Source organism: Sorex araneus, chromosome 6, assembly GCF_027595985.1.
Source record: "Sorex araneus isolate mSorAra2 chromosome 6, mSorAra2.pri, whole genome shotgun sequence".
NCBI lineage: Eukaryota > Metazoa > Chordata > Mammalia > Eulipotyphla > Soricidae > Sorex > Sorex araneus.
Window position 1 is genome coordinate 114514310 of NC_073307.1, and position 27905 is coordinate 114542214.

The 27905-nt window shown below is 42.1% G+C and overlaps 1 protein-coding gene across 4 annotated transcripts in view; it reads left to right on the plus strand.

Moving 5' to 3' along the window:
* TEAD1 (TEA domain transcription factor 1) overlaps window positions 1-27905 on the plus strand; it is a 280154-nt gene that overhangs the window by 173449 nt on the left and 78800 nt on the right. Inside the window, exon 1 of one of the 4 annotated variants that reach the window (XM_055142568.1) lies at window positions 18458-18547. The exons of 2 other annotated variants lie outside the window; for them this stretch is intronic. Coding sequence is in view for 1 of the 2 variants with exons in the window: in XM_055142565.1 (XP_054998540.1) it covers window positions 18581-18617 (37 nt within the window). In the remaining variant the exon portion in view is untranslated. Of the gene's footprint in view, window positions 1-18457; window positions 18618-27905 lie in introns of those variants that run through there. One more of the 4 variants, XM_055142565.1, reaches the window with a different exon arrangement.

Genomic DNA, 27905 nt, shown 5'->3' on the forward strand with positions numbered 1-27905 from the left:
CCAGCTGTTGGTTTACTTGGCTGAAGAATGTATTTGCTTGCATCGTGATTGTCAATAAAGATCTTTAAATACCCCAGCTTGACTCTTGAGGGCTGAGGGTGCTGCCATGCTGCTGCTCCAGGATCTGGTCTCTTCCTGGTGGACATTTGATTCACAAGGACACTAATTATTCATTCTTCCTCAGGACAGCCTACTGAAACAATTGCCCTGCTTGTTTGGTACTCAGTATGGCATCGGACAGCAGGCCTTTTTATGTAACTGATGGTGCTGTATGTTCATATTGTTCTTTATGTACTTATTTTATAGCTTATGCAGCAGACATTGGAGTCAATTAGCTTCTTGTCCTGCAAACTGGGCACTGCTGTTCTAGAATGTAGTTGGAAGGGTGTGTTGAGGGCAACCAGGGCAGACCTCTCGCTTTTCTTTTTGTTGCTCTGTGGGTTGGTTTCAGATTACAGCTTTTTTATTGGCTCTTCTTTGCTGAGCCTTGATTTCAAAAGCTGGCATTTATGAGTTGAATTTCTTAAAGGCATAGCTTTCCCTGAAATTGAAGTCAAGCAGTGTACATAGCCCAATTTGCAGCTATGTGATTTTTTTTTCCCCTCTCCAAATTCATGTACTTAAAAATTGAATAAGAGAATATATACTAACCCCAAGCACGAGTGAGTTGTTTCTTTACTCACAGTGGCCTACCTGGATCAGAAGAAGCTTTTCTTGTTCCTTTCTGTTTTACATTTTTCTATATAATAATATTCCTGTCTTTTTTATATACTTTTGTTCCGTTTTTCCCCTTTTTTGTTGTTTATCTTAAAACCTTTTGGAAAACAAGTGGGAATATGACTAAGTTAACTACCATTATGTATATCCCACATTCTGTTTCTATAAATGATAATGTTTATGGAGCATAGATTGTTTTAAGCTTGTGACTGATTTTAGATATTGGAATGAAAACATATCTCCCTCTTCCCCCCCAAAGAAAAAGAAAAGAAAAATGCTATGTCTTTTTCCTTCAGTACCCTGTTCTGTGGTGCTACCACCCACCTGGTGATGTGGCTACAGTAGGTGTGGAGATGCCCACATCACAGGAGCTTCCTCAAGATCAGTGCACAGCTGAAGAACTTTTACCCAGTGCATTTTCTACAGGTGGACAGAGGCTCACATTTGCCTTTGAATCCTCAGAGCCAGTAATGATATCTGAGATTCTTCTAAGGCAGTTGTTCAGAAATCTATGAGAGAAAGAATGAGCAAAGGAGGCTACGGGTCCAACCTGTCCCTCAACCTGTGTAAACATCCCTAAAGCCTCATTAGAAGCCAAAAACTACCATGCAGCCATTCAGCTGTGCTATATAGCTGTGGTCACCAAGGGGCCCTGTGTGTGCTTTGAGGACCATCTGGGTCCTTGAGAGCAGCCAGTGTCAACTGTGACTAAAGCATGAAGCATTGCTTGCCCCTAATATTTGTCTTTAGGAGGAAAAATGTAAATGTAACAAAAGGATTTTGAATAAGTTCCTTTGTCTTGCTGACTTTGAACTAAAAATGTACTTAATGATCCTCAGGCCAAACAGTTTTCTTCTGTTATTCATGTATTTATCAATTACCTTCTACATTTGAGGCTGAGCAATTAGCACAGGAGAGGAAGAAGCACAAAGATGCAGTGCGTTCCTTCTGACTTTGTATGCACAGTTGAGAGATTAGACTCAGAATATTGAACCCATCCTACACCCGAAGATGGTACCTGGTACCTTTTCGTTAATTATATTATTCTTGAAACAGGACATATGTATTGGCCTCATGAGACGGTGGAGGCCATTTTTATTTTTCCCTAATATCTATTTTAAGTCATTTAAGACAGTGATTTTCAAACATAAGTCTGTAAACTGGTATACCTTCCGTATAAAAAAGTTGGAAACCTCTGATATAAAGGCTTTTCAACAGCAAGTTTGGGCCAGGGGTCACTGTTTGTCCAAAGAAAACTGTGGAAGAGGGAAAGGCATATCTAACTGAAAAGATCAGAAATGTTTGCTGAGATCGCCCTTGGGAGTAGAGATTGAGGAATATGGTGGGGAGAGGAGACTCTGTGGGGCTGGGGGTTGGATCTGAAGCTGCTTAAAGACTCGGCATCATTTGGAAATGAAGCTTAGTCTTGCAGCAACTAGAGGAATTGGGTAAGACAGATGAGGTGGTGGCATGACCACACCTGATAAAGGACCACATCCTGAAGACTGAACAGTGTGTCACTTGCTAGGCAGGTGAGGTCAGAGATCCACAAATGCAATCAGGAAGGATACTTGGGAATGAGCAAAAGGCCCAGAAAAGACACTTTTTCCTAAGGACCCAGGGCCACTCTTCTATTTCCTTGGTTGACTTGTCTCATTCATTGAATACTAAGATAGTTTGTTGATGCCCTCCAGAGCTGGTACTGAAGCCCCCAAATCTGGGCTTTGAAGCTTTAGAAGCTTTCTCGGTGCAAGCTTCTAAAGAGAAGGTCTCCTCAGAGGTGGGCAGAGAGTGGTGCCCAACCTCTCCAGGCTCTATCCCAGGGGAGTGCTGCCTTGACATGACCCTGCTGATTCTTAGTGCCCGCTGCTTCTCTGTGTTCAAAAAGCAAAACCATGAATGTCTTCCTTTAAAGACTCCATTAATGAGGCTGGAGAGTTAGGACAGTGGGTAAGGCGCTAGCCTGACATGTAGCCGACCCAGGTTAAATCCCCAGGGTCTAACTTGGGTTAGCTGCAGATGATATTATGAGCATGCCAGGAGTGATCCCTGAGTACAGAGCCTTGAGCAAAAAATATGAAAGGTCCATTAATATGTGTGTACCACACATAAGTATATAGATGCACATGTATATGTACATCTATATACATACATGCACACATGATTTTACATTAATTATAAATTAATTGTATATAGAGGATAAGCTAATTATATTGCTAACTATATGAGATATACTCACTGTTAGCTCCTATTTGTGGCTGCTGTAACAGCAAATATGTAACAGCCAGAATGTAAGGAGATGGGCTGGAGAGATAATACAGTGGGTAGAGTGCTTGCTTTGCATGTGGCCAACCCAGGTTCGATCCCTGGCAGCCCATGTGGTACCTGGAGCACTTCCAGGGGCAATTCTTGACTGTAGAGTCAGTATTTCTGGTCATGGACCAACCCCACACCCCAAACCCCAAAAAATGTATGGAGAGTACATGAACCCCCACTATACGCTACATCCCTCCAGCCATCTGATCCTCTTACTCCATGGTCCTCTCTCTTGCTCAGCATCGAGTCGCCTCCTGCCCAGGCCCTCCAGTGCTGGTGATAGCCCCTCTACTCCCACCCTCCCCACGGTGGAGGTCAGTTCTATTACGAAATGTCTTTGGCAGATGAAACTCTCTGCGTGGAATTTCCTCCCCTTCCTTCCTTGGCTCACTTTCAGTCACTCAACTTCCAGGGTTTCTCCAAGAAACCTTCCTTGTCTGGGTTTCTTCCTCCTGCCTTTCTCCAGCTTGTCTTGTTTAAATCCTGTCCTTTTGTAGAACCTGCCTCACACATCATTTCTCCAGTGGACCTTTTCCCTTCAGAGCTTGCCCTTCCCCTGGCCCCTCTGCCATCTAAATCCATTCCTTGTCTAGAATTCCCCCAGTGCCCTGAGGTGATCTTAGATCTGCCTTGTTTACCAGTAATTGGGTACCTGTGTCTTCCCCTCAAACTCCTTGAGGGCGGATGCTCTGCCTCATTATCTTTGTGTTTCAAAAACCTCGCTCTGAGATAGTCAAGAAACACTTGTTTGAATTCTTTATATATATATATATATATATATATATATATATATATATATATATATATATATATACTCAAGAGGTTTTCTTCTGTAAAATATAGCCTATCTATAACTATTTCTGTTGGCTCTATAGATTTAAGTTTCCTATTATACTTACTACTTCCTACTGAAAAAGCCACTTGTTTTAAGGAGCATGGAACATTACATTACATTACATAACATTACTCTCCAGGTAGGCAAGTCACTGCTTCCAACAGGTGGAGGATGTAGGAACCCCACCCCATTGTTAGCATCAGGAATAGACTGATTCTGGAGCTGTGGTGTGACCTACCCAGAAATGCATATTGAGAAAGCCAGTGATTCGATCCCAGATTTGCATATTTTTCTGCTACCTTCCAGCTAGACACACTGCTCTCCAGTAATGATTAAGCAGGTTACCATGAACAAGCAAAAAATGAATTAGTATGCAAGTTTTGTTAGCAATTTTTGTGTGTTAGATATTTGTAAATTGGGAGCTCATAAAGGATGATCTATCATTAGATTCAGAGCAAGCAAACTAATAAAACCAGAAGGTGCAGCATCAGGGATGGCCTTTCAGTTTCTTCCAGATACTTCCCTGGGTCATAAATACAGCATAGAAAGTGGAGGCATAAGATTTGAAGCTTTTAGTACATCATCCTCAGAGCCAGAATGCGTCTTTCTTAGTAAAACCAGCGGAAAGTAGAAACATTTCCAAGGTTGTGTTTAATCTATACATTCTCGGTAAGACTGTCTTCCCCACCTCCCCTTTCCTCTGAGTTTAAGGTTTCCTTCTGGATCTTGCACTAATCATTAATAACTATACTGTGGTCACAGCTCAAAACTTTCTTATTGACACTTCAATCATTTTTAAAGATCTTGAATGTTCAACCTTTATAAAGCTAACCTTTTGCACTCTATTAAAATTTAAGAACTGCTTGATTCTCAGTGAATGCCCCAGCTACTGGATCATGAAAGCATTACCTTGTGCCAAGGGCATGATGCAGTACCCTCATTCCTTTTTAACAAATAATAAGAAGTTTGACTTTTCATTTACACATCCTGCCAATTGCTAACAAGTTTCCATCTCGTTCAAACACCAGATTGATCCTAAGAAATTGAAAATATTGATTTAACCCTCTGTCTGATTTGTACTGCAGGCACCTGCTAGTGCAGCCTTAGCACATTACAATTGCTTGTCTGTAATTCCTCAGGGGACCACTAATAACTACCACATCTGTCTTTTCATCTTCCAAAATTATGCTAGCAGTTGTCCAAGTCAATTGTGATTCATTTGATACTGCTCTCCTTCAAGACATATTGCAACCAAATAGACTTGCTCACCAGTAATATATCTGATGACATAGTTAGTTCTCGTTAATTGACAGAATGATTCAGGCTTTTATGGATGGCATTAATTGGTCCCTTGTGTCCATGCAATAATTGACCAGACCAAAGAAGCAGCATTAGCTCTCTCCCAGGCAGGAGTGCTGTGAGATGAGGTAAAGGTAGTAAGGATGACAAAATGTCTGTATTTTTAATCAAAAATTTTTGATGAATTGGAAAACAATAGACTTTGGTGGGGAATTCAGATTATTCTAATGATGAGCCTTGCATTCCAGGCAACAGATCTGCACCTCCTCCCCTGTCGCCTTCTTATGCTGAAATGGTTTATTGCAGGGTACGGCTTGAGTCTCTCTTACCCAAGCAGGCCAGGGCTGCACCCGAATGGGGAGAACAGAAAGGGAGAGGCAGCTTCGAGGGGACTTTTCCCATCAGTCACCCATCACACAGAGAATGTGAAATCTCCAAAGGTAGAATTTCTCCTGCTTCTTGCTTGGAGAATAATCCTACCTCAGAATGTGTGTGTAAACTGGTCCATCTTTTTCTGAAACTGAAACTTACTGCTGTGTGGAAAAAGAAAACTTTGGTTTCCTTTTTTCTGTGACATAGTTCTTTGTATAATTTTTTTCCCCCTCACAATCTAGCACCTCTGTTTCTCCCCCTTGACTCTTTGACTCACAAAAAATGACTTGAGATTGCTAAGGTCTAATACTACTTTGAAATTTCCTCTCTCTTTTTTTTTTCTTTAAAGCACCTTTTCCAGGCACCTCCTAATTTCTCAAGGCAGATCTCTGCAGGTTCCTCCTTTCACGGTTGGCTCCTCACTTGCCCAGCTAGACTTTGAGCTGCCTTGGGCAAGGGTTGTATTTGTATTCCTGACACATCTCATTATGTAAGGACTTAATAAATGTTTGCCAGATTGAGCTGCAACAGTTGCTTCTTGAGGAATGAGGATTTAAAGTTTCAATTGAAGCAAAAGGAGTTGAATAAAATTAGATATCAAGCAATCTGCATTATAGCCAGTGTCAGCAAGTGATTGGGACCTGAACTACAGTTTGGTGAAAAACAAACCATTTGAGGTGTGAAAGATAATTGACTCAGTTCCCATTTGGAGAGGGAAGGGTGAAGTATGAGTTATACAGAATAGATTTTTCTAGCCTTTGATTTACTTCGACTCTTCATCCTTTTTAGGTCATTCATTACTTACGCTGGACAGTGACTGAACAGAAACCCACAGAGACTGTGGACTTGTGAATATCTGACACAGTCTCATTTTAAGAGCAGTGCAATCTGACAGATCTGGGCTCAACCCTATGCTGTTTTTCAGCTGTACCTTGAGCGAACTCTTTTGTAGTTCAAGGGTCAGCACTGGGGTCCTATAGGGTTCGGAATAATGGAGAGATCTTCGGGAAGTACATTACAGTGACTGCTGTAGGATGGTGCCTGATCTCTGTGAAGTTAGGTGTCACTCATATAGGACTGTCATGCAGGGAACAGAACGGAGGTATCAGGGGTAATGAGCAAGGACCCAACCTTAACTTCCAGCACTATGTCCCTCTTACACACACAAGCATCTCCTGGAGTGGCCTTGATGTCCCCTGACACTGCTGAGGGTGACCCTGGAGAGCCTGAGCACTATTGCATGTGTCCTTGCTGGTCCCCGAGCATCCAAGGGTTGCATCACTGGGGTTAATCATGGTGGTGAGACAACTAACCTGGCTCAGTAGGCTGGACCATGCCCTAACATTGACCCAACTGGCCCTGCCTTTGGAGTGTTGTGGGTTCCCTGAGTTCCCTGAACTCTACTTGGGAGACTTCTTCCTAAAAAGAACATAACTCAGAACATCATATTATAACTCAGGATAAAGCAAAGGGAGAGTAGTAATGTGCTGATTCTCTGGTGGTAAATATATAAAACGTCAAACCTTGGGGAGTGGGGGGGGAATGAGGGTTAATAGAAAGCAGTGTTGCCATTGTGATAGATAATATTTGATTTTCATTGATTGAGATAGTGTATTAGTAGAGCCAGTAGTTTTTACCCAATCTAGCATTTTACACTTAAAAGGAGATTTCAGGGCCAGAGAGATGACTCAAGAAACTGGAGTGCATACTTTGCATACAGCTGGGTTTGATGTCCAGCACTGCATGGTCCCCAGACCTCCACCTGAAACAACCTCTGAACACTGGGCTGGGAGTAGCCTCTTAGCATCATCAGGTGTGGTCCCCCCCTATCCAGATTTTTAAAAAATATTTTTAGGAGAACAAATTTGAGGGCAGTAAAATTTTTTTCTGGAACTTCTCATTTTATGGATTAATTTATTTTAACTTTATTTAACTTTATTTAATTTATTTTAACTTTATTAATTTATTTTAACTTTATTTTAACATAAAAAGCCATAACTTTTTATGGCTCATAATGGAAGTGAGATTTTAAGTGGAGAAAATTAGGGGCCAGGAATGTAGCTCAATTGGTAGTCTTATGTCCTCAAAGTTCCAGATTTCAGTTCCCAACACATAGTCCCCAGCCCTCCCAGGTATGGCCCCCACAACTAACAGCAACTACAACAAAATTTTCACAGTAAAATTAAAACTTGCCTTCTCAGTTATGACTGGCATAGAAGTATATACCTATCTCTTCCAACTTAGCATGGAATCACATCCCTATCAACCCACTATAAGTTCGAAATAGTCTAAGTTGAACACCTTACCTGCCAAATATCATAAACTACATTGAAAAACATGATCAGACCATGATTGAAACACTTAGACGAGGCAATTTTGGGGACAGAATAATTTAACATAAACTTGAGAGTAGTGTTGAATATCTTGCATAATTTGCTAAATACTGTGCTGTGAAAGTGCAGAACTATCAGAAATATCCATTGTGATGACATATCTCACTGGGAGCAACCCAGCACCCCAGAACACCTCAGCCTGCAAAAATATTGGAATTCAAAAGTTGAAATCATGTATCCAATGAATGAGTACTGCTTTTGCACAGTTGTAAAGCTGAAGAGTATTACTTTGAGCCATTATGAGTTAGAAATGGTTTGTAACCTTTTGGCTATCCTGTAACCTTTGTGTTTGGAAACAAGAGAAATCCTTGAAGCAAGACAAACCCAGGGACCTTAACTTTCAAAAGCCAAAGGCGATACTTGGCTATAGATGAACTTGACTGATGCTGAACCTTTCCAAGGAGTGGGGTTGGCATCACATAGGTTTTCAGTTGATGGGTGGAAGCTCTAATGTTGTGATTTGGAGTTTTGTTTGAGCATAAATAAGCATCTTTTAAAGTGTTACTCTTCTGCAACTGCGAATAAAAGACACTGGGTACCTGTGAGGTATAAATGAGCTCAATCAGATAAACTCCTCGTAGGCCCTGACTGGAATTGTTGCAGTTAGGGAATGGAAATTAAACTTTGAGCAGAGAGCGGTCCTAGAAATTTTGAAGCCTAACAGAGGTACTGTTAACTGGGAGCTGGAGAAAGAGGAATGGAATTTAGAGACGTGCAGCTTAGAGGAGGATGATAGAAGAAAACCATTGGTTCTCACCAAATTGGGAATCATGTGAAAGACGCATGCCTCTTTTAATACCTCTGAACACAGGCAAACACTAGTAATAGTTTTACTCTTTTTTTTTTTTTTGGATAGGGTCACAGCAGCAGTGCTCAGGACTTACTCCTGTCTCTGTGCTCAGGGATCACTCCTGACAGGACTCAGAGGAGCATATAGGGTGCCAGGGATTGAACCAGGGTCAGCCACATGCAAGGCAAGTGCTCTACCCACTGTACTATTGCATTGGCCCCAGTAATCTTACTCTTACGGGTATTTGATGGACCAGCTGAAAGATAATCAGGACATTGTCATTTTGTTGAGGTGAGCCATGGAAAACAGTCACTCTGCCCTGGCAGTTCTTTCTCCTAGTGTCTCTGCCTTAAGACTCTTTTAAAGGGCCAGAGAGGTAGAGTACTTGCCTTATAGTGTGAGGTTTGGGTTCCATCCCTGGCACCTCCAAAGGAAAGAAAGTGTCTTGATAAATCTTTGTATTGGGGACACAGTAGGGTAAAGTTGGAGAGGAACAGCAAATGTCATAGGAGGAAAGGTAGATCTAGATCTGTTTTCCTTTGACCAGTCTGGTATTATGAAATGCAGTTTCCTTAAATACAACAAACCCAGCCATACTGTTTGCTTTTTTTACATTCAGAAAACTTAAGAGCAAGTTAATTAATGCTGCGCATCCCATAGTGACTCTTTTTTTCAAGCTAGGCACACGCGCCTATGCCCTAGTGCATAAAGGCAAACAACTTAATTAACTTACTCTCCATCCATAATTACCTAGAAATTAACTATTTATAATGTCCAAGAGTTTACATCACAAGCGTATTTTAAAATCTGTTTGGAATAATAAGAGCAGGCATGCTTGATCCTCTCTCTGCCCACTTAACGGTTAGTATGAAAAGTAACCACTCCTATCATAGTCTTTAGCGGCATGCTTGGAATTATTACTAATTTCTGCAAGCACTCAAGATCACTTGTTTATTATTTCTCACTCAAAAATGTATTAAATTTTCATCGAGCTGCTGCTTTCTCTTCCAGTGATGATCCTTAAATGGTGTGTAGGGTATTTGTGGCTCCAGTGAGTTGAGTGTTTCTTTAGATACTGCATTGTGTTAGTTTGCCAAGCCTATGATCACAAAAAACCACATACTGGGGAACTTAAACCAGGGTTTCTGGATATATATATATATATATATATATATATATATATATATATATATTTTGGCATGGGGTTGGAGTGGAGGCTCCACACTCACAGTGCTCAGGGCTTTCTCTTGCTCTGTGTGCAGGGACTACTCCAAGCAGGACTCAGGGGACCATATGTGGTACCAAGGATCTAACTCAGCTCAGCCATCTGCAAGACAAGCGCTTACCTGCTGTAGTATCTCTCCAGCTCATTAACCGGAGGTTTCTAACCTTTATTCCACCTATGAACAACTGGAGCCAGTTCTATTTGAAAACCACTGGCTTTAACAACAGAAGTTATTTCCTCACAGTTCTAAAAGCTGGAAACCCAAATTCAAGGTATCAGCAGGTTTGGTTTCTCCCGAGGCCTCTCTTCGTGGCTTGAAGATGACCACCTTCTCACTGTGTCCTCAAAGACGTGGTGCTTACACAGTGCTTGCACACATCACTTCAGTCATTTGTGATGCTCACGGGCGTCACGCTTATGTTGCAGTGATCCTCCATCCATGGCTGTCACCAGAATGTGTCTGTTCTGATGGGGCACGAGGATTCCTGCCCTCACGGTCCCATGCTTGCAAGGCAGGTGCTGTTTGCCACTGAGCCATCTCCTGGACCGCTTGGTGTTAAATAACAGATTTTTCCATCTGAAACCTGCTTGCTGTTACAAGCTGTTATTACTTTTGTTTGAAAAGGGGACATTTTCTTGTTTCATATTACATGCGACTTGACTACATGCGAGGATAAGCCTTTTCTCATTGTCTCAAATGTTTTTTTCTTTTGTGAATTAGGCTCCAGTGTCATTTGACTAAGCTTTCTGTTAGTCCAGAGGTGCTTTGATGGAAACAATTCAGGGCAAGGAATTGTTTATCTCTTTTAACTGGCAGTGATGAATGTTGGAACCGGGTGGAGTTGTTTCCATTGGACTGAGGGAGTAATTGCATTTAGAGCACATTTCAAATATGTTTGAGAAATTATAATAATGATGAGAAATGAATTTTTACTAACTTGGGGTTTAGCTAAAATGTGTAGTGGATTTGCTGCGTGCCAGGTGCTATACCGGCTGATCTCATAGAACCAATCTTTTTATTACTGCTCATGCTAGTTTTCGACGGGATTTTGAATGGAGGGTCAGACTCCCTCCTGCAGCAAACATCCCAGTGTCTGCACTTAGGTTATGTGTGGTTTGGGGGGTGGGAGGGGCATGGGCTTTTGCCACCTGTTGTTCAACTCCCTCGGGTGAAAACAGGAATTTCCACTGATGGCATCTGTCACTTCTCATGTCTGAGGACAGAATTTTGAAAGCAGTACTGTCAGGGGCAAACAGCCATCCCTATGAGTCCTTTGCTGTATTTTTATAGAGATCTTTTCTTTTGAAACTTTTAATAATATGTAGGAGGATTCACTGCTGAAGATCATTGGGGACATTGTATTGTCTTTCAGTGATGCCAGATGTTGACAGTACTTAGGGCTTTGAGTAGAGCCCCAGGATATCTGAGGTTATAGGGCAGGGATGGAGAACATCCATCTGGTGGACCTTATGCTGATGAAATCATAGACTCTACCTTTAGTACACTACAAGACAGACACAGATGCTTCTTATGCATTGCCTGTCTGTCTATATTGTGTGGCCCACAAATGATGTTATATATATCCAGATGGTCCTTGGCAGAAACAAGGTTCCCACTCCTATTTTAAGGGGAGAGGCCAACTTTCACTTTTTGTGTTCATGTGTAGTGTCAGGGATCAAATCTAGTACCTCCTGCATGCAAGACATGTACTCTGCCTGAGTCACATCCTGGCCGTACCATTCACTTTTTGATCATGGAGTTGTTGTGATCAGGTAAGACTCTGGGACATAATCCTAAATAGATGCAGTATAATTTTTTCTGGTCCGGATAGGTACAGCAGGTAAGGCCTTGCTTGTGGTTGCCCTGGGTTTGATCTCCAGCATTCCATATGGTACCCCAAGCACCGGCAGGAGTAATTCCTAAATGCAGAGCCATGAGTAACCACTGAACATCACTGATGTGCCTTACACACACACACACACACACACACACACACACACACACACACACACACACACACACATCACTGCCAAAAAAGATTTTTTAAATTAAAGAATAGTTCTAAGTAAGAATTTTCCAATTAAATCTATTGAAAGCAAAGACAAGAGCCTGCTTCATACATTTGCTGTTAGTGATGACATATACCTTGAAGATAAATTGTAAGGACTAGAGAGATACTCCTTTTGTCAGGGTATATGCCTGGTGTGTTGTAGAACCCAAGTTTGAGCCCTGGCACCTCAGAGTGTCCCAAGGATTGCTAGGTTCAGCCTAGATGCCCCCAGAACCACCATCATACCCAACCACTGAGATAGCCGAAAGACCAGGTTTGCCCAGTGTCACCAGGAGTGTTCCTTAGCCTCTGAGCACTGCCTGGAACCCCATTAACACCTCTGCCCTCACCCCCTAACCCCCAATACAAACAATAAATGTTAACAAATAAGTAAAAAAGTAGATACTAAACAAAGGTTTGCTATAGATTATTTCTGAAAAGAGAACACTGATTATTCAGGGGAACTCAGTTTTCCTTGGTTTTAAACTTCAGACTAGTGTCATTTGGCTTCTCTTTGCTTTTTTTCATCTGTAAAAATAGTTGAAATTGTTGGGTGAAATTTTTCCTAAAGTGTCTTCTAGTGCCAAGCAGTTCTGATTGTCTAAAATTGAAGTCTCTAAGAGAGTTCCCCTAAGTCCAGGCATTATGGTTAAGACGTTTTCATTGTCTTTTCATTGGTTTTAGTGATAATATTTTGCAATTATGAGGTTTGGATAGATGAGAAACCACACACATGGCATAAAAGAGTTTCTCAACAGAAAATCCGTGTGGCTCAACCCAGGGAAATGAGCTTATAAATTTCTTTTGACAGAAAACATGTCACTACACAAGCAGCTCATGAAAGACTTCTGAGCATTGCTTTTCATACTCTTGGGAAAATTCCCAAATAGTAAATTTGTTTTCAAAATAATATTTTTCTTCCTCTAGCTTATTAGTAACATTATTTTTAATATTTCAAGCTTCAGAAATAAGTCCTGTGCACACTGTATTGTTCTGGTTCATGTGTTCAGTTGACATATGGGGCATTTTTTTTTTTTTATCTGCAGGGCAGTGTCCTGTGATCTGGGGATTGAAACATAATTGTCCTGAATCTTAAGAACTAGTAGAGAAGGTGGTCATGGGAACAAACAAACGTGGCAGGGTGGTCAAGAAGAAGGACCACATGCAGAGCATAGCAGGGAATTCCTAATCATAGGATTGGGAAGTGTTTCTGAAAGTTAAATTGAAGTTTGCATGCGGAGGGTTAGCATGTTTTGGGTGCACAAGACTACACATTAGAAAGTCCAGGAAAGAAGCATTATAGGGAAGGGAATTATTTTTTTAATGTTATTTTAAGAATCATCACTCTGGCTATAGCCATATGGAAGCGTGAAAGTGGCAGAAGATGGGTTACTTCAGAAATTTGGAAAGGAAATGGTCAAGGCTGAGGCCAAAGCAAGGAGGGCCAAGGGTTATGAATAGGTCTGGGAGATGGATGTTTGTGCAATTGAAAATTGCATAAATACAGGGAGCCAGAAGAGGAAGCCATGTGTGACTGTGGGCTTCTTATTTGTGAGAGTCGGTTGGTTAGCTGACCCTTGAACCTGGAGGGCAAGCCTGCAATCTTTAGATACGCAAAATGTGCCATTTCTTGCTAATTTAGGAACCCTCTCCCCCCTTGATGAAAGTAATGACTAAAATTTGGAGGCAGTGACTAGTGATGTAGTGGTAAATATATCAAGCCATATGCAAAAACACATACAGGAGTTGGATAAATTTTTACTAATATAAAACAGATGTCCACAGTGTTCAAATACTAATAAAACATACAATGCTTTTGTTATATAGTAAATTCCATATAGTCAATGATTCTCAGATTCTCATGGAATATTTTCAGCCTTTCTTTCTTTCTTTCTTTCTTTCTTTCTTTCTTTCTTTCTTTCTTTCTTTCTTTCTTTCTTTCTTTCTTTCTTTCTTTCTCTTTCTTTCTTTCTTTCTTCCTTTCTTTCTCCCTTTCTTTCTTTCTTTCTTTCTTTCTTTCTTTCTTTCTTTCTTTCTTTCTTTCTTTCTTTCTTTCTTTCTTTCTTTCTTTCTTTCTTTCATTCTTCCTTCCTTCCTTCCTTCCTTCCTTCCTTCCTTCCTTCCTTCCTTCCTTCCTTCCTTCCTTCCTTCCTTCCTTCCTTCCTTCCTTTCCTTCTTCCTTTCTTACCTCTTGTATCCATAGCCAGACAATCAGTACCATGTATATTCTTAGTTACTCAAAGCCTAGTAACCCAGGCTTTGCACAAGTTGGCCCTGTTGCCTCATCTCCCTTACTCCACTTGAATGGTTGTTGCTGGACACAGGCCCTGCTTTGTCAACACCCTCTCTCTAACCACACACCGTTCAGCAACTGCTCTTGGATTTTATTTCCATTCATTGCTCTCAGGCCACTGACAAGTAGTCCAGGCATATGAGAAGTAGATGAGCCATGTAAATCCCAGAGGAGCCCTTGGTCCTTGAGCCTCTCGTATCTCTGGTTGAGAACCATGTCTACAAATGAGATTCAGGACAAAATAATGGTGGGTAGCACATACTGCAGTTACCTGGCCTACCAAGAGGCTGTGACTGTGTTTACAGCCAACATAGAGCTTCATGTGTTCCTTGATGCCATATAGCACTCACCTTGAACATTTTAGGTGATTGAACCTTTTTTTGTTTTTGTTTTTCTTTTCTGGTTTGGGGGTCATATCTGGCAATACTCAGGGGTTACTCCTGGCTCTGCACTCAGGAATCACTCCTGGTGTTGCTCAAGGGACCATATGGGGTGCCAGGGGTCAATCCTGGATCAGCTGTATGCAAGGCAAGTGCCCTGCCTGCTGTACTACGTCTCCAGCTCCGATGATCGAACTTTTAAAATGCTCTTCTCTTCTTTATCCTTGCCTTCGATTTGTTGGACCAAGTGCATAACCTCTTATTGATTTTTATTTTGGTTTGGGCCATGCCCTTCAATGTTCAAGAGACCATGTAGTGCTGAGGCTCCAACCCAGGGCTCTCTCATGAAACACAGGTACACCGGCCCTTCTTGCCATCTCCTTGACCTCTCATTCCCCCCTCCCACATCTCAGTTTTCAGTCTATATTATTGACGCTTTTCTTCTGTTCAGCCCTCTATTCTCTCTACTTTTCTTTCTTCTCCCACAGTCTCTTGATATGGTGTTTTGCTCCCAAGGTTCAGGTTCTTGACTGGTAGATTCTTGTCTCCCACTCAACCTGAATCTCTTCATCTCCAACTCTGCATCCAGCTATTTGCTGTTTGACTCCACATTGGAGCCTCTGAGCTTTTAATTCATAGAGAGATTCCAGCCCTTCTTCCCTCCAGCCCTTCCAATAAATCCCTCAATCTAATTTTTATTTGTTGGTTAGATTTATTCCTAAAGCCCTAGTAGAATGTTTAAGCATTTCCTTTCTTGAACATGTCAGGCATTGACTTGGGGATGCCTTCTAAATACTTGGCTCATTCTAACAAATGGGGCTCATCCTCAACTATTCCTTAACCACTTACATCATGAATTGAACCAAACATATCCTCCCAGTTACTCACTCACATTTGAAGGTCTATAGATTGTACAGGAAGATCAGTCAAAATATATAGAATAGAGATGACTAAGTAACATCTTTCTCTCTCAAATTTTCCTCATTTTCATTTTCCATAGCATGAGTAGACCCCTCTTTGCTGATGTCATTGTGACTTCCCTGTGTTACACAGTTTGGAAGTACTGTGAATATTAATAAGTCTACCCACTGCTGCTGGACTGGAGTGATAGCATAGTGGGTAGGGCGTTTGCTTTGCACATGGCTGACCCAGGTTCGATTCCTCCATCCCTTCCAGAGAGCCCGGGATGCTACCGAGAGTATCCCGCCCGCACTGCAGAGCCTGGCAAGCTACCCGTGGCGTATTCGATATGCCAAAAACAGTAACAACAAGTCTCACAATGGAGACGTTACTGATGCCCGCTCAAGCAAGTCAATGAACAACAGGATGACAGTACTACCCGCTGCTGCATGTCTTGTCTTAGGCATAGAAGGGCTCTATTTATGCCAGAAACCCTTCTTTTCCTTGGAGGTAGGAAAATGAGATACAAACTTTGTAGCAGGGGAGTTTTTACATGTAAATGGTGGGACCTCAGGTATGGCAAAGAATTAAATATGTTGTGACTTTCCAAGTTCTGCTAAACATTTGCTTGCAGACTAAATTTTTACAGGAAGAGCTGCACTGGAAATTTACCCTCCTTGCCCTTTAGCTCGCTTGTCCCTGAGCTAGACCTGTCTGAAAATTGAAATGCAATACCATTTCTCTTCTCAAGTTATCAGTTGTAGCTATCAGAAATTCATTAATGTCTGTTAAAGCCTTTTATCATGAAAGCATGCCCAAGTTGGTGCAATGTGTGAGACTTCTTGGGGAGGAGAAATATTATTATGTGGATGCAGAAAGGGACTTACTACTAGACTATTTTTATGTGTGTGGGAGCGCGGGGGTGGGAGGATGAGTTATAAAGAGAAATATCAAAAAATATATGGCTACTATCAATCTACCATTTGCTTTGTATGCACCAAGAGGCAGGTAGAGGTCTATGGAGAAGTGTTTTTGTCTGACCCTTTTTGTTGTTTACTCTTAAGTCATGCCCATAAAAGGTGCTCAGATGCCATTGGCTATAGAAAATGTGTCTCAAGTCTTGGAACAGACTAGGAGTGTGGTGAGGAAGGATGCAGGCTGGGAGATGTTCTCAGCTTACTAGTGCACAAAAACTTACCATCATTTTTTCCCCCAAAGGAAGCTCAGTGTTGAAAGTTGTTTTGTTGTTGTTGTTGTTATTCTTGAAGGGGTTGATTTAAATATTTTTAGATTTTCTTAAGAATCCCTCCAATCCTGGGCTGGAGCAATAGCACAGCGGATAGCAATAGCACAGCATTTGCCTCGCACGCAGCTGACCCCGGTTCGATTCCCAGCATCCCATATGGTCCCCTGAGCACTGCCAGGGGTGATTCCTGAGTGCAGAGCCAGGAGTAACCCATGTGCGTTGCCGGGTGTGACCCAAAAAGCAAAAATTAAAAAAGATAAAAGAAAAAAGAATCCCTCCAATCCTCAATTCTCACTCCCTCACCCGTCTCCAGCCCTCGCTGACCCTGCTGATCCCTGCACTGGGCTGGTCACTTATAACTAGCTACCCATGTTTGCTAGGCGGTACACCTGTCTTCCTTGGTTTGGACCTTAGAAACTCAGCTTTTTAAGTGTTCAGAAATAATTAAATGGAGCCGATGATTTAAGGGCACCAGTGCCTTATGGTGGTCTTTCTGAAGTGTGTGTTTGGAGGGAAGATATAAGTAGTCAGAGAACAGAAGGACAGCACTAGATCTTCACTGTCGATGTGTAGAGACATATAGAGAGGTGTGAAATGTATCACCTGAATCTTACAGTGTTATGAACCAATAGCAAGTCAATAAAATATGATTTACCTTTTTTTTGGGGGGGGTGGTGAACCACAACTGGCAGTTTAGGGTTTACTCCTGGCTCTGTGTTCAGCAGTTACTCCTGGCTCTGTGCTCAGGAATTACTCCTAGCGGTGCTTGGAGGACCATATGAGATGACAGGGATCGAACCCAGCTCCATCACATGCAAGGCAAACACTGTCCCTACTGTACTATCTCTCTGCCTCAAATGTGATTTCTATATTTTAAAATTTTAAGTAGTGAGATATCATCCTTGAGTAATTATGACTGAGGCTCAAAAGGTCACGGTCTCTAAAGTCAGTGGCTAGTTAATGACAGAATTCTGGAGTCTGTACTTTTCCATCCTCTGCTGTTTATATGGAAGAATTTCTGAAAAAGTAGCATTACCTCGTGAAGTACAAGCTTCTAAGTTCCATATGTTAAAGAGATGTAGTCTGTTCTCCTCAAGAGCCGACTTCCGGGGAAGGAGTGGATCCCAGCCCCTCCAGTCATTCCTGCAGAGCAAAGGAAAAACAGAATAATGTTAATCATGGGAGCCTATTACAATGATATATAACTTGTCATAACACATTATAATATTACAGCAAATACATTTAACTCACAGACTATTCTCAGGGGGCTCTTAACTCCTTTTGAAACCAGGCCCTAAGTCTCCGGCAAGGTTGCGCTGCAGAGTTCTGCGAGACTTTTGATCAAGCCATCTTTACAAGAGTCACTTTTAAAAGCCTCCGTTTTCCTGAGCCTAAAAGTATGTTTGGTTTTCCCAGCACCTTGAACAGGGGAATTGAGATTTGGCGGGGGTATGTGAGAGGGGTTGGGGGAGGAACTCTGGTGGTTGTCCCCTCAGCTTGATGGGGAGTCCGGAGTCTCCGTTGCCAGGGAAATCTCACTGCCTCCTCAATTATTAGTGGAGGCTTGGTGAACTTCCTGAGGTTCTCTTGGCCCCGGCCTGTATGTTCATTCTGGAGAGATGCAGGGTGGCTTCTAAGATATTTCTCTGTCCTTTAGCAAGCCTTCCCTCCTGGGTTCTTCTGAGCTCAGAAAAATTGTCAGCTTTTGCAGAAGCCCAGATCTTTATCTGGTGAGCATTCGGAAAGGCCTTTTCCTTTCTTTCATGTTTAAATTATGTTTCTGCCTGCCTGCTTTGTCCAGTAAGTGAGCTAGCTTTCTCTCTTTCTTTCTTTCTTTCTTTCTTTCTTTCTTTCTTTCTTTCTTTCTTTCTTTCTTTCTTTCTTTCTTTCTTTCTTTCTTTCTTTCTTTCTCTTTCTCTCTTTCTTTCTCTTTCTCTCTTTCTTTTTCTCTTTCTCTTTCTCTCTTTCTCTTCCTTCCTTCCTTCCTTTCTTTCTTTCTTTCTTTCTTTCTTTCTTTCTTTCTTTCTTTCTTTCTTTCTTTCTTTCTTTCTTTCTCTTTTTCTTTCACTGCCTTTAACAATTCTATTTAAAATAAGGGGAAAGTAGTGCAAACATTAACTAATTACTTGAGAAACCTTTATACTGACTTTCTTCGCTTTTCTAAACTTGTAACATTCTAAACTTCATTCAGAAAGATGGTTTGTTTCTTCCCACTTTTCAGTAAGACACTTGTAGAAAATGTCTCCAAAATTGTTTTTAAAGTCAATTTAATTTTACTAAAATAACTCCCCGGCCAGGCATATTAACAGTATTGGAAGTTTGTCTCCTGGAAGACTGGGTTGAGTGGGGGGGTTTTGGGGGGGAGGCTCTTTTCAGCTAATTGTTTATCTGGAAGGATGCAAATGGTGGTTTTAAGCCTTTAAGTCATCCATCATGCCTGGCAGCCTTTATTGTCTCATTGTTGAGAGTGAGCCAAGTGAGACTCTTTCATGGGCTGGGGGGAGGGACATGGAGCCGGCTCTGCCAGATCTGTGTTCTTGCTGTGCTTGGACTCCGTTCCCGGGAAGGTTAGGTAGACAGACCCAGAAACCCCCATTTTCTTATGTCACATTAAAGTGGAAAGTAACTGTAACTTGTTCCCCTTAGTTCTTCCAGTGTCTCAAAATTACTGTTAGTTTTTAAATGCATTTTTTGTAGATGTAATAAAATACTGTTTATAGTCAGCTACAAAGTAAGTAATTATAATGCGGCAAATGAAATTCAATATAGCTTTGTCGTGGTTTTTTGAATTTTAATTAAACCAGTCTTAGAGTAAATTATAAATGCGGCTGCTTTTGTTGTGACAAGTGGCATTGACAAAATATTAATCTAATGGGTTGTTATTCACAGAAGCTAAATGCCTTCCCGAGTCTGCAGGCTTTGGGTGTTTGTTTTTTGTTTTAATTTTCAGCTTATGCTTTTAAAAATCCAGAAAAGAGAATACAGTTTTGAAACCACATGAAATAAGAACTCCATGTATGGAATATTCCATCAACTATATCTTGCCAGCTACAGTTGCACACGTCTCATTTATGGCACCAAAAACTGTTTTTTTCTTTCAAACCAGATGTCTCTGTGGTCACTTTTTTGGTATCGTAAAACTGGAGCTGGGGTAAATAACCAACTGTGGACTACAAAGCTTAATATTGAAGGAATAATCAGCCCATGTTCCAATTAGATCACTTCCCTTTTACTTTGTCAATTACCTTGTGTGTTCCTTTAAAAATGTCATTTTGTTGGTTGTGTATCCATTTCATAGCCAAAGTGTGTAAGTTATTTTCTTTATAGTTTTTCATTCAAAATGGCATAATTGTTTCTACAGACTACTTTTAAATATAGTGTTCAAAAATTATTAGTTTATATGCTTGATTCCATGATAGCTCAAAGCTCTCCTTTGTTTTCAGCATCTTGATATTTAAAGTGAATGTAAAGGATTTAATTACAAGATCTGTCACCTTATACCTGCAGTCCTTATTAGTCAGACAAGTTCAATCCAAAGACAAAACCTTTACCTTTTGTTTATCTCCTTTGACTGTTGAATGCTGACCTAGACTCCAAAACTTAGAATAAAATCAATTTCATCTCATGGCTTTTCCCTTCAATGTGTTAAAATTCCTGTTTGGAAAGTAGAGCCAGTTACTCTCATGGGAGGGTAGGGATATAAAAATCTCATTACTTAGTCAGTTTCCCAGTGTGATTGTTGCCTGTCCATTTGATCCAGAGGTTCAATTCTTACCTCTAACATCATCAGATCTTGAGGGGCAAACGTAGAGAAAGTATGAGACCGTTGATTGTAGACATCCAGGCCTGACCACAGAATCCTCTCTCTGACACAATATGGTAGTGGGGCATTCGCTGACTTCAGAGTGCCAGATCAACCCCAATATTTTTTCAGGGATGCTAAACCTCTTGTAACTGCTAAATTGGATTTGTCACTGAATGAAGTATCAGCTGCTGTTGGACAAGGCCATGAAAGACAGCCGGCTGGCCCTTTGTAGGCAGGACTCACCCAACGATTGATATGTTTTAGCACTTTTGGGATTATTGTGATTAAGAGGAAACTATTTGAATGAGAGAGAAAAGGGGGTGAGGACGCACAGCCCACAGCTGGTGAGCAGCATGTGTTTGCTGTGAGGAAGTCACCACTATGGCTTTCTCTGGGCTCCTGCCCTGATTGACGGGTATGAAATCTTTATAGGAGGAAGCAGTGTCCTCATTTCCTCTGGCGACAACTCTCCCTGCAGGGCAGCAGGCATTTGGAATGTGCAGGCTTGAGAATTTGGAATGCTTTTAAAAAGCGCGCATGTGCACACCGGCACACAGGAGCTAAATATGTTTGTCTACACACACAAGTTAATTGAGTTCACAGGAAGGGATTTTGATAGTAACAATGGTGTCGCTTTTCACTTTCCAACCCCCTAAGCTCTGTCACCTGCATTCAGGATCTACGTCTATGCAGTTTGTGTCTGAGTGGACTTGCCCGTGTGTGATGTCTAAATGGAAACTGCGCAGCCCGTGGATTTGTAAGCTGGAGCACCTGGCTGAGGGGTTCTTAAGTACAGAGCCTTCCTATCTTTTTAGATCAGGTTTGTTTCCAAGAACCACCTGCTCCAAAGAGCAGTAGTGCTTTGTGCACAGGTCTTGGCAGTGGTCTACACAAGCTGCTCAGAGAGGCAGCTTGTTGGGTTGATTGGAGTTTGAAGTTGCCCGGTACTTGGAAATACACATGGAATTGGTTGCTTCTCTGGCCGCCCTAGGGGGCTGCGGCCAGTTCATGTTCAGAGTTTGCTCGGCATACCGCACAGGAAAGAGGCTGGCTTGCCAGGTCCTGCAGAGCGTCTTTCCAAGCCTGTGAAAAGCAGGAATCATCCAGCAGCAGAGCATGCTTACAGCTGGCCCTTTGCTAGCTTTGATCTGCGAATCAGGCCGCACCATGAATGCCCTTATTGTCATGTTATGTGTATACAGTGTGTGAATTATTGAAAATAGGGAGGCCCAAGCCTCATCTGGTAGAGATTACAGTGCAGGCATGCTGGGCGAAGGTCTGTAATTGAAAATCCCCAGATGCTGTTTATTTGGCCTTTGTCACATGACCTGCCGCAGGAAGATTGCCTGAACAAAATGTTGCCTGCAAGGAGAGTAGGGCCCACCCTCCCCCACGCCCGAGCCTCCCTCCGAAGGCAGTGCAGTCTGTATACAGCTTAAACACCTGCCCAAAGGATTTTTAACGGCTTAAAATAGATTCGCTCATAGCATTTAAATAGAGAGCATCTTGCTTGTTGGTTTAAACTGCTTAAGCGGTTGTTGACTTGTGGAACCTTCTAGCCACACAAGGGTTTGCTAGATAATTTCACTCTGAGATGTCTCTGCAAAACAACCTTCAGGACTGGAGCCATGTAAGGATAAGTAGTGTAGGCTTTGCCTTTTCTTCTTTTCTTTCCTTTTTTTTTTTTTTCTTGTTGGGTTACACCCAGCAATGCCCAGGGGTTACTCCTTTTTCTTTTTTGGTCACACTCAGTGATGCACAGGGGTTACACAGGGCTCGTGCACTCAGAATTACTCCTGGTGGTGCTCGGGGGACCACATGGGATGCTGGGAATCGAACCCAGTTTGTCCGTGTGCAAGGCAAACGCCCTACCCACTGTGCTATCACTCCAGCCCCAGCTCTGCCTTTTCTTGAGAAAATCAAAGGTGTGCACAGTGAATGAGTTTGCAGGAGACGCCATCACCTCTGTATATGCAGCCCTTTTCTTTAAGAATATGGTGGCTACCCACGATACATGCATGGCCTGAGTTAACGCTCTGTGTTGTGCCAGTTCATTCTTATCTAGTCTGCCAAGGGAGAAGTTGAGATGTTTCTTAGAAAATTTGTTTTTCTCAATTAGATCGCAAATATTATCCTCACTGTGGGTGGTAGATTGAGGCAAAATACTAACCTGAAATTGATTAAGATTGATGAAGATGAGGAATTTAAAGCAAAATAAGCTAACATTGAAGATCAGAAAGTCTTTAGTTTTCTAAGCCCCTTTCTTCCTTCTCAGTCTTCACCATGGCTGCTGCTTGCATTCTGGGATGCTGATGGAAGGGGAAGGTTCACAGGTATTGCCACATCCCGTGGCCGTTCAGCTGGTCTGTGAGTTACTCGAAGGCAGGACCCCTATGGTCTCCTTCTTTGTGTCCCAGTGCCTAGGGATACAGGGCTTTCTCTCCTCTTCCTGCTCTTTCTCCCTTCCTATCTTTCTGCCTCTTAGAAAAAAAACATTCAGCCCCCACCTCCTATGTGCCAGTGTCACTTCTTAAATATTTTTTTCTTCCAAGAAGGGGTGCAATCAGCAGTTGCACTATCATGGAGTGGCTTGTTGTCGGTAAGATTCTGGGTGTCACATGTGGGCTCTATCTTCAAGAGGCTCATGATTTGTCAAAAAAAAAAAAAAAGATGAGTGCATGCATCTCCAGGAAGAATGTGGCTCTGTACTCGAGTGAGCATTGGATGAGCACTGTGTTGGGTGTGTGCCATACCGTCTGATGAGCTGAAGGGCAGAGCAGATAATTGCCAGGGAGTTGGGAAGCACCATTTGAACTGGATCTTAGCAACTCAAGAGTAAGCGTCCAGCAGCCTTTAGTGGGACCTTGATGGCCAAGAGGGACAAGGGATAGGTCATCCAGACAAGGAATAGCACCCAACACAACTCAACAGTGTGAGCAGAATGAAGCAGGACAAAAGGCGAAATATGGGAGCTGTGTGTAACATTCAGGCTTGTTTTTTATTTTTAAAGGGGAAATATAGTTTGTATAATACCTGGGTAATTTGAGATTTAAAGGGAAAAGAAAACCGGATTTTTATTCTGAATCTCAAACTCAAGAGAAAGAGATCATCTGTTCAGTTTTCTTGATCACCATCTGTAGTAGAAAGTCCCTTTCATAGGCCAGTGCTTGACTGTTGGCCTGTATATTGTTGTTCACTTCTGCTTTTGAGAAAGGGAAATTGTGTCCAATACAGTAAGTAAATGACAGTAAGCAGCAAAACCAGGGAGGAAACATCTCCAGACTATTCTCTTACACATTTTGTAGTATGCTTCCTCTCATCCTCCTAATTCTCATTTCTCCTTCTCAGTTTCTTAATGATAGAGAACATGCATTGTTCCTGCCTGCATTCTCTATGGTGCCTAGCCCAGTGGCCTGTATGTTGGAAATACTCAATACATGTTTATTCATCAGGGCGAAGAAGTGCATTGAGCCTTGAATGCATGGAGAGGTGTTGAGGCTTTCTCTTGTATTCCAGGTGGTAAATCCAGGACTTTTGAAATGCCTTGGGCTGGGGATAGCCCTCAGTGGGGGGGCATTTGCCACACATTTGTAAGAGTTGGCGTACATTGCCAGCACTTTCCACCCAGCAAAACAGTTTATATACAGTGCAGTTCAATTTATAGGTTTCTGTCCCCTTCTTGAATTTTTTTTCTTACTGGGTAATTAGTAATGCTATCATAAGGGGTTTCCTTTTTATATAAACAGTTTTCAAAGCTGTTGGTCTGAAATTATAGTGAACTTGGAGGACAAAACTGACTTCAAATCCCAGACCCTCCACGTATTAGCGTGGAACTTGGGCAAATTTCTGAATTTCATTACATTTTTGTTGTAGCATTTATAAAATGGGAGTATGATAGTGTGAAGGTTAAATAAGTGAGTATAAAAACATAGAGTTGATGAGGTTAGGCATATTATTTTTGTCTAATTTTCTTTGACACCTCATTTGGTCTCTACCTCCCACACAATAATCCATTTTAAGGGCTGCTGAGATATTAACAGTGGGTAAAGTGCTTGCCTTACATGTGGCAAACCAGATTTGATCCTCAGCATCCCATATGGTCCCTTGACCAATGTCAAGAGTGATTCCTGAGTGCAAAGCCAGTAGTAGCCACTGAGCATTGCCAGGTGTGGTCACCTCCCAAACCCCCTCCCCCCCAAAAAACCAAACTAACCTAAAACCAACCCCCAGACCCTCTCCTTCTCCCCCCCCCCATATATTCCATTTTAACTTTACTTTGAGCGCATTTTAAAAATGTTACTTCAGTGATCATGGTTTTCACAGTAGTAGTGGTGTTGGTGGTGATAGATTTGGGACTACTCCAGGCTCTATACTTAGGTTTCATTCGTGACAGTGCTCAGGGGTCCATCTGAAATGCCAAAGACCAAGCCAGTCTAGGTAGCTTGCAAGACAAGTACTTACTCACTTGTACAATTTCCCCTTCCCAGTTTTTATATTATTGTTAAAGACTTGTTACAGGCCTAGGTCGGAGTTTTCAGAACTTATTTAGGCACTTACCCCCCACCCCTGAAAAATTATCACTTAGATGCCCCCTGGAAATTTACCTTCTTTGGGCAGATGAGCAGAAAGCACCCTTGAGTTTCCTAGTGGTCACCCACCCACTCCCAATCTTCCCAGCATCCCGGCAGTATCTCTCACTTTGGGAAGCCTGGATCTAGATTCTTGGTTTCTCTTTGCCTTGTTTTCTGAGCGGCTGACAGTGTCATGTGAACATCATTTTTGTTGAAAGCTTTTATAATTGACCTCTGTATAACTACTGCTGTAGTCGTTATAGAAGTTGATACTTGCTTTTTCTTTAGATGCATTTCTACAGTCGAAACTAAATTCTTAAAATCCAGGCAGGGGAGGGGGCAAGCTATTAAATATAATGCTTGCAGCCTACTCAGGGAAATAATTTTACAATATGCCACAAATTATAAGAATTTTGGCCACTGTTAGACTTTGGCAAAAATGTAATTTCTGCTATTTTATTCATTGAAAAATCTAAATTAAAAGACTATTGTAGCAAGCAAGTAGCTTGCATGTTATGATACCACCATAAAGTGGTCCTTTCACTTGGAAACAATTTTTATGACTATATCATTTTGAAATTTTAGAGTGATGCAAAGATTTTTGAGAACACTTTCAGTATAGAATGGAAAAGATGCTCAGTTACAATAACACTGAAAGTAGATGCCATCTGGTATGGTGTCCTGGGAAGAAAGCCTTTTAAACTCCTATTGGTCCCTTCCATTATCTGTTCAAGCAGTGAAAACATAGACCCCAAGTGCTGTGACATTACTGAACACTTAAAGAATCTAAGTCCTCTGTCTTTGTTGTTGCTGATGTGAACTACCATCTACCAAGGTGGGGCCTTGATTCCCATCTTTCACAGATGAGAAGATTCAAGTACAGAGAAGGTGAGTTGCCCATGTTCTCATAGCTAATAAGTACAAGTTCAACTTCCCCAGAATCATCTAGGTAATCATACACCTGAGTCAAAAATCCAGAAAAGCAGGCGTACAACTACACAGCCACCAGGAAAGATTCTCCATTAGAGACCAGCAAGGTGTTGTGTGTGTGTGTGTGTGTGTGTGTCTTTGTGTGTTTTAACACATTAAATGTGTGGGTTTCACACTTTTCTAAGGCCAAATAATTAATAAACAAACAGAGTGTTCTTAGCAAAGTTTTTCATTAACTGAACTTTCCTGGTTAATGTTGAGATTAGCTTTTCTTTGGATCAGGTCCATATTACTGTGGCATTTGGAGGTCGGTGTGGGGCGAAGGGGCAGGGAGGCAAAAAAGAGTATGTGAGTCACACTCATGCCAGCCCAAGAGAGCGGAATGAAGATCTGGGAAATTTTGTGGCACATCCCTGAAACAGCTATCACAGTAAAAGGGCCTGTTGTAGGTTTCAGAGGATGCTGGCAGTGAGCACCAGCTTCCTGCATTCTTTCCTATATCACTTTACCTGATTTTCATTCCTAGGAAAGGGGTGGGGTGGGGTGGGGTGTGTGTGTGTGTGTGTGTGTGTGTGTGTGTGTGTGTTAAGCATTTGTTGAAGTCCTTCTTAATAGGTTCTAGATACTAGACTCAGGGCAGAGCAGATGAATTCTTTCAGGGAACAGCCCTGTCCTCTGAGAGACTAGTCACTGAGGCACCAATGCAGCATGATGGGGAAAGGAGAATCTTGGTTTAGACGGCTTCCGGAAGATTTGGGGGCTTACAGGGATGGAGTTTGTAGCCAGAGAGAAGGGAACAAACACTTGAAGACAAATGGTTGCACAAAGGCACAGAGATGTGGAAAAGCCTGACAACGGCTTGGGAGCTCCATGAAGATTCTTGTGTTCAAATAAAGGCCACTTCAGAAATGGACTGTTTTGGATTATACTCCAGACTCAGGATTATCTATGATTCTTGTATTGCTCAGGAACCTATCAGTGTAGGAAACCAACATAACCAAGTGCAAATGCCTACAGAAGTAATGCGGGAATTTTCGAGGTTATACCCCTGAGAGGCTCTGGGCAGGGTACCTATTTGGGTTTACCCATTGACAGCAACCAGCTTTGAATTCCATTAAATCCCATCCACACCCTGAGTGAGTGGGATGCAAAGATGCAGAGCATGTGGGTCCTCCTTTATGAAGCCAGTGGTCTGTGAGGCATGCAGACCTTCTGACAGAAATGCTAGGGGTGAACACAGCACTCTGCAGTGTGGTTGTGGGAGCTAGGCAAGATCCCCTCAAGTCATGAGACTTTTTTTTTTTTAAATTCTGCTAACTTTTATTACTATGTGTTTTGTAATATTAACATTTTTATCACCCCTGGTCAGGGAGGGGAGCTCCAGGCACCTGGCTCCCTAGCTCACTCCTCTCCACATGTCCCATGCCCAGTGGCACATGTTTAAAGCCGGGTTTCATGGGGAGACTCCCCCCAACCCAACTGTGCTGGACTGAGGTAGGTGTTGATTGGTAGGCTTAGGGGCACTGCAACTGTGCGCAGAGCCTTACGCTGGCCGGATGGCCGGGGATCTGGTGTGCATTTTGATGGTCATAAAATGGATTAAGGTGATGGGGTGGGGTGGGAGGTGGGGATTAGCAGTGGTGGTTAAGTCGTGAAAATTAAAAATTAGATCCAGATGGTAGGACAGCAAATGGCATGCTCAAGCCGTTTGACCTTTGGAATGTAGGCACTTGGGGGCGATGGATGCTCTTGAAGCAGTAGAGTGGCTGAAGCAGAACAGGT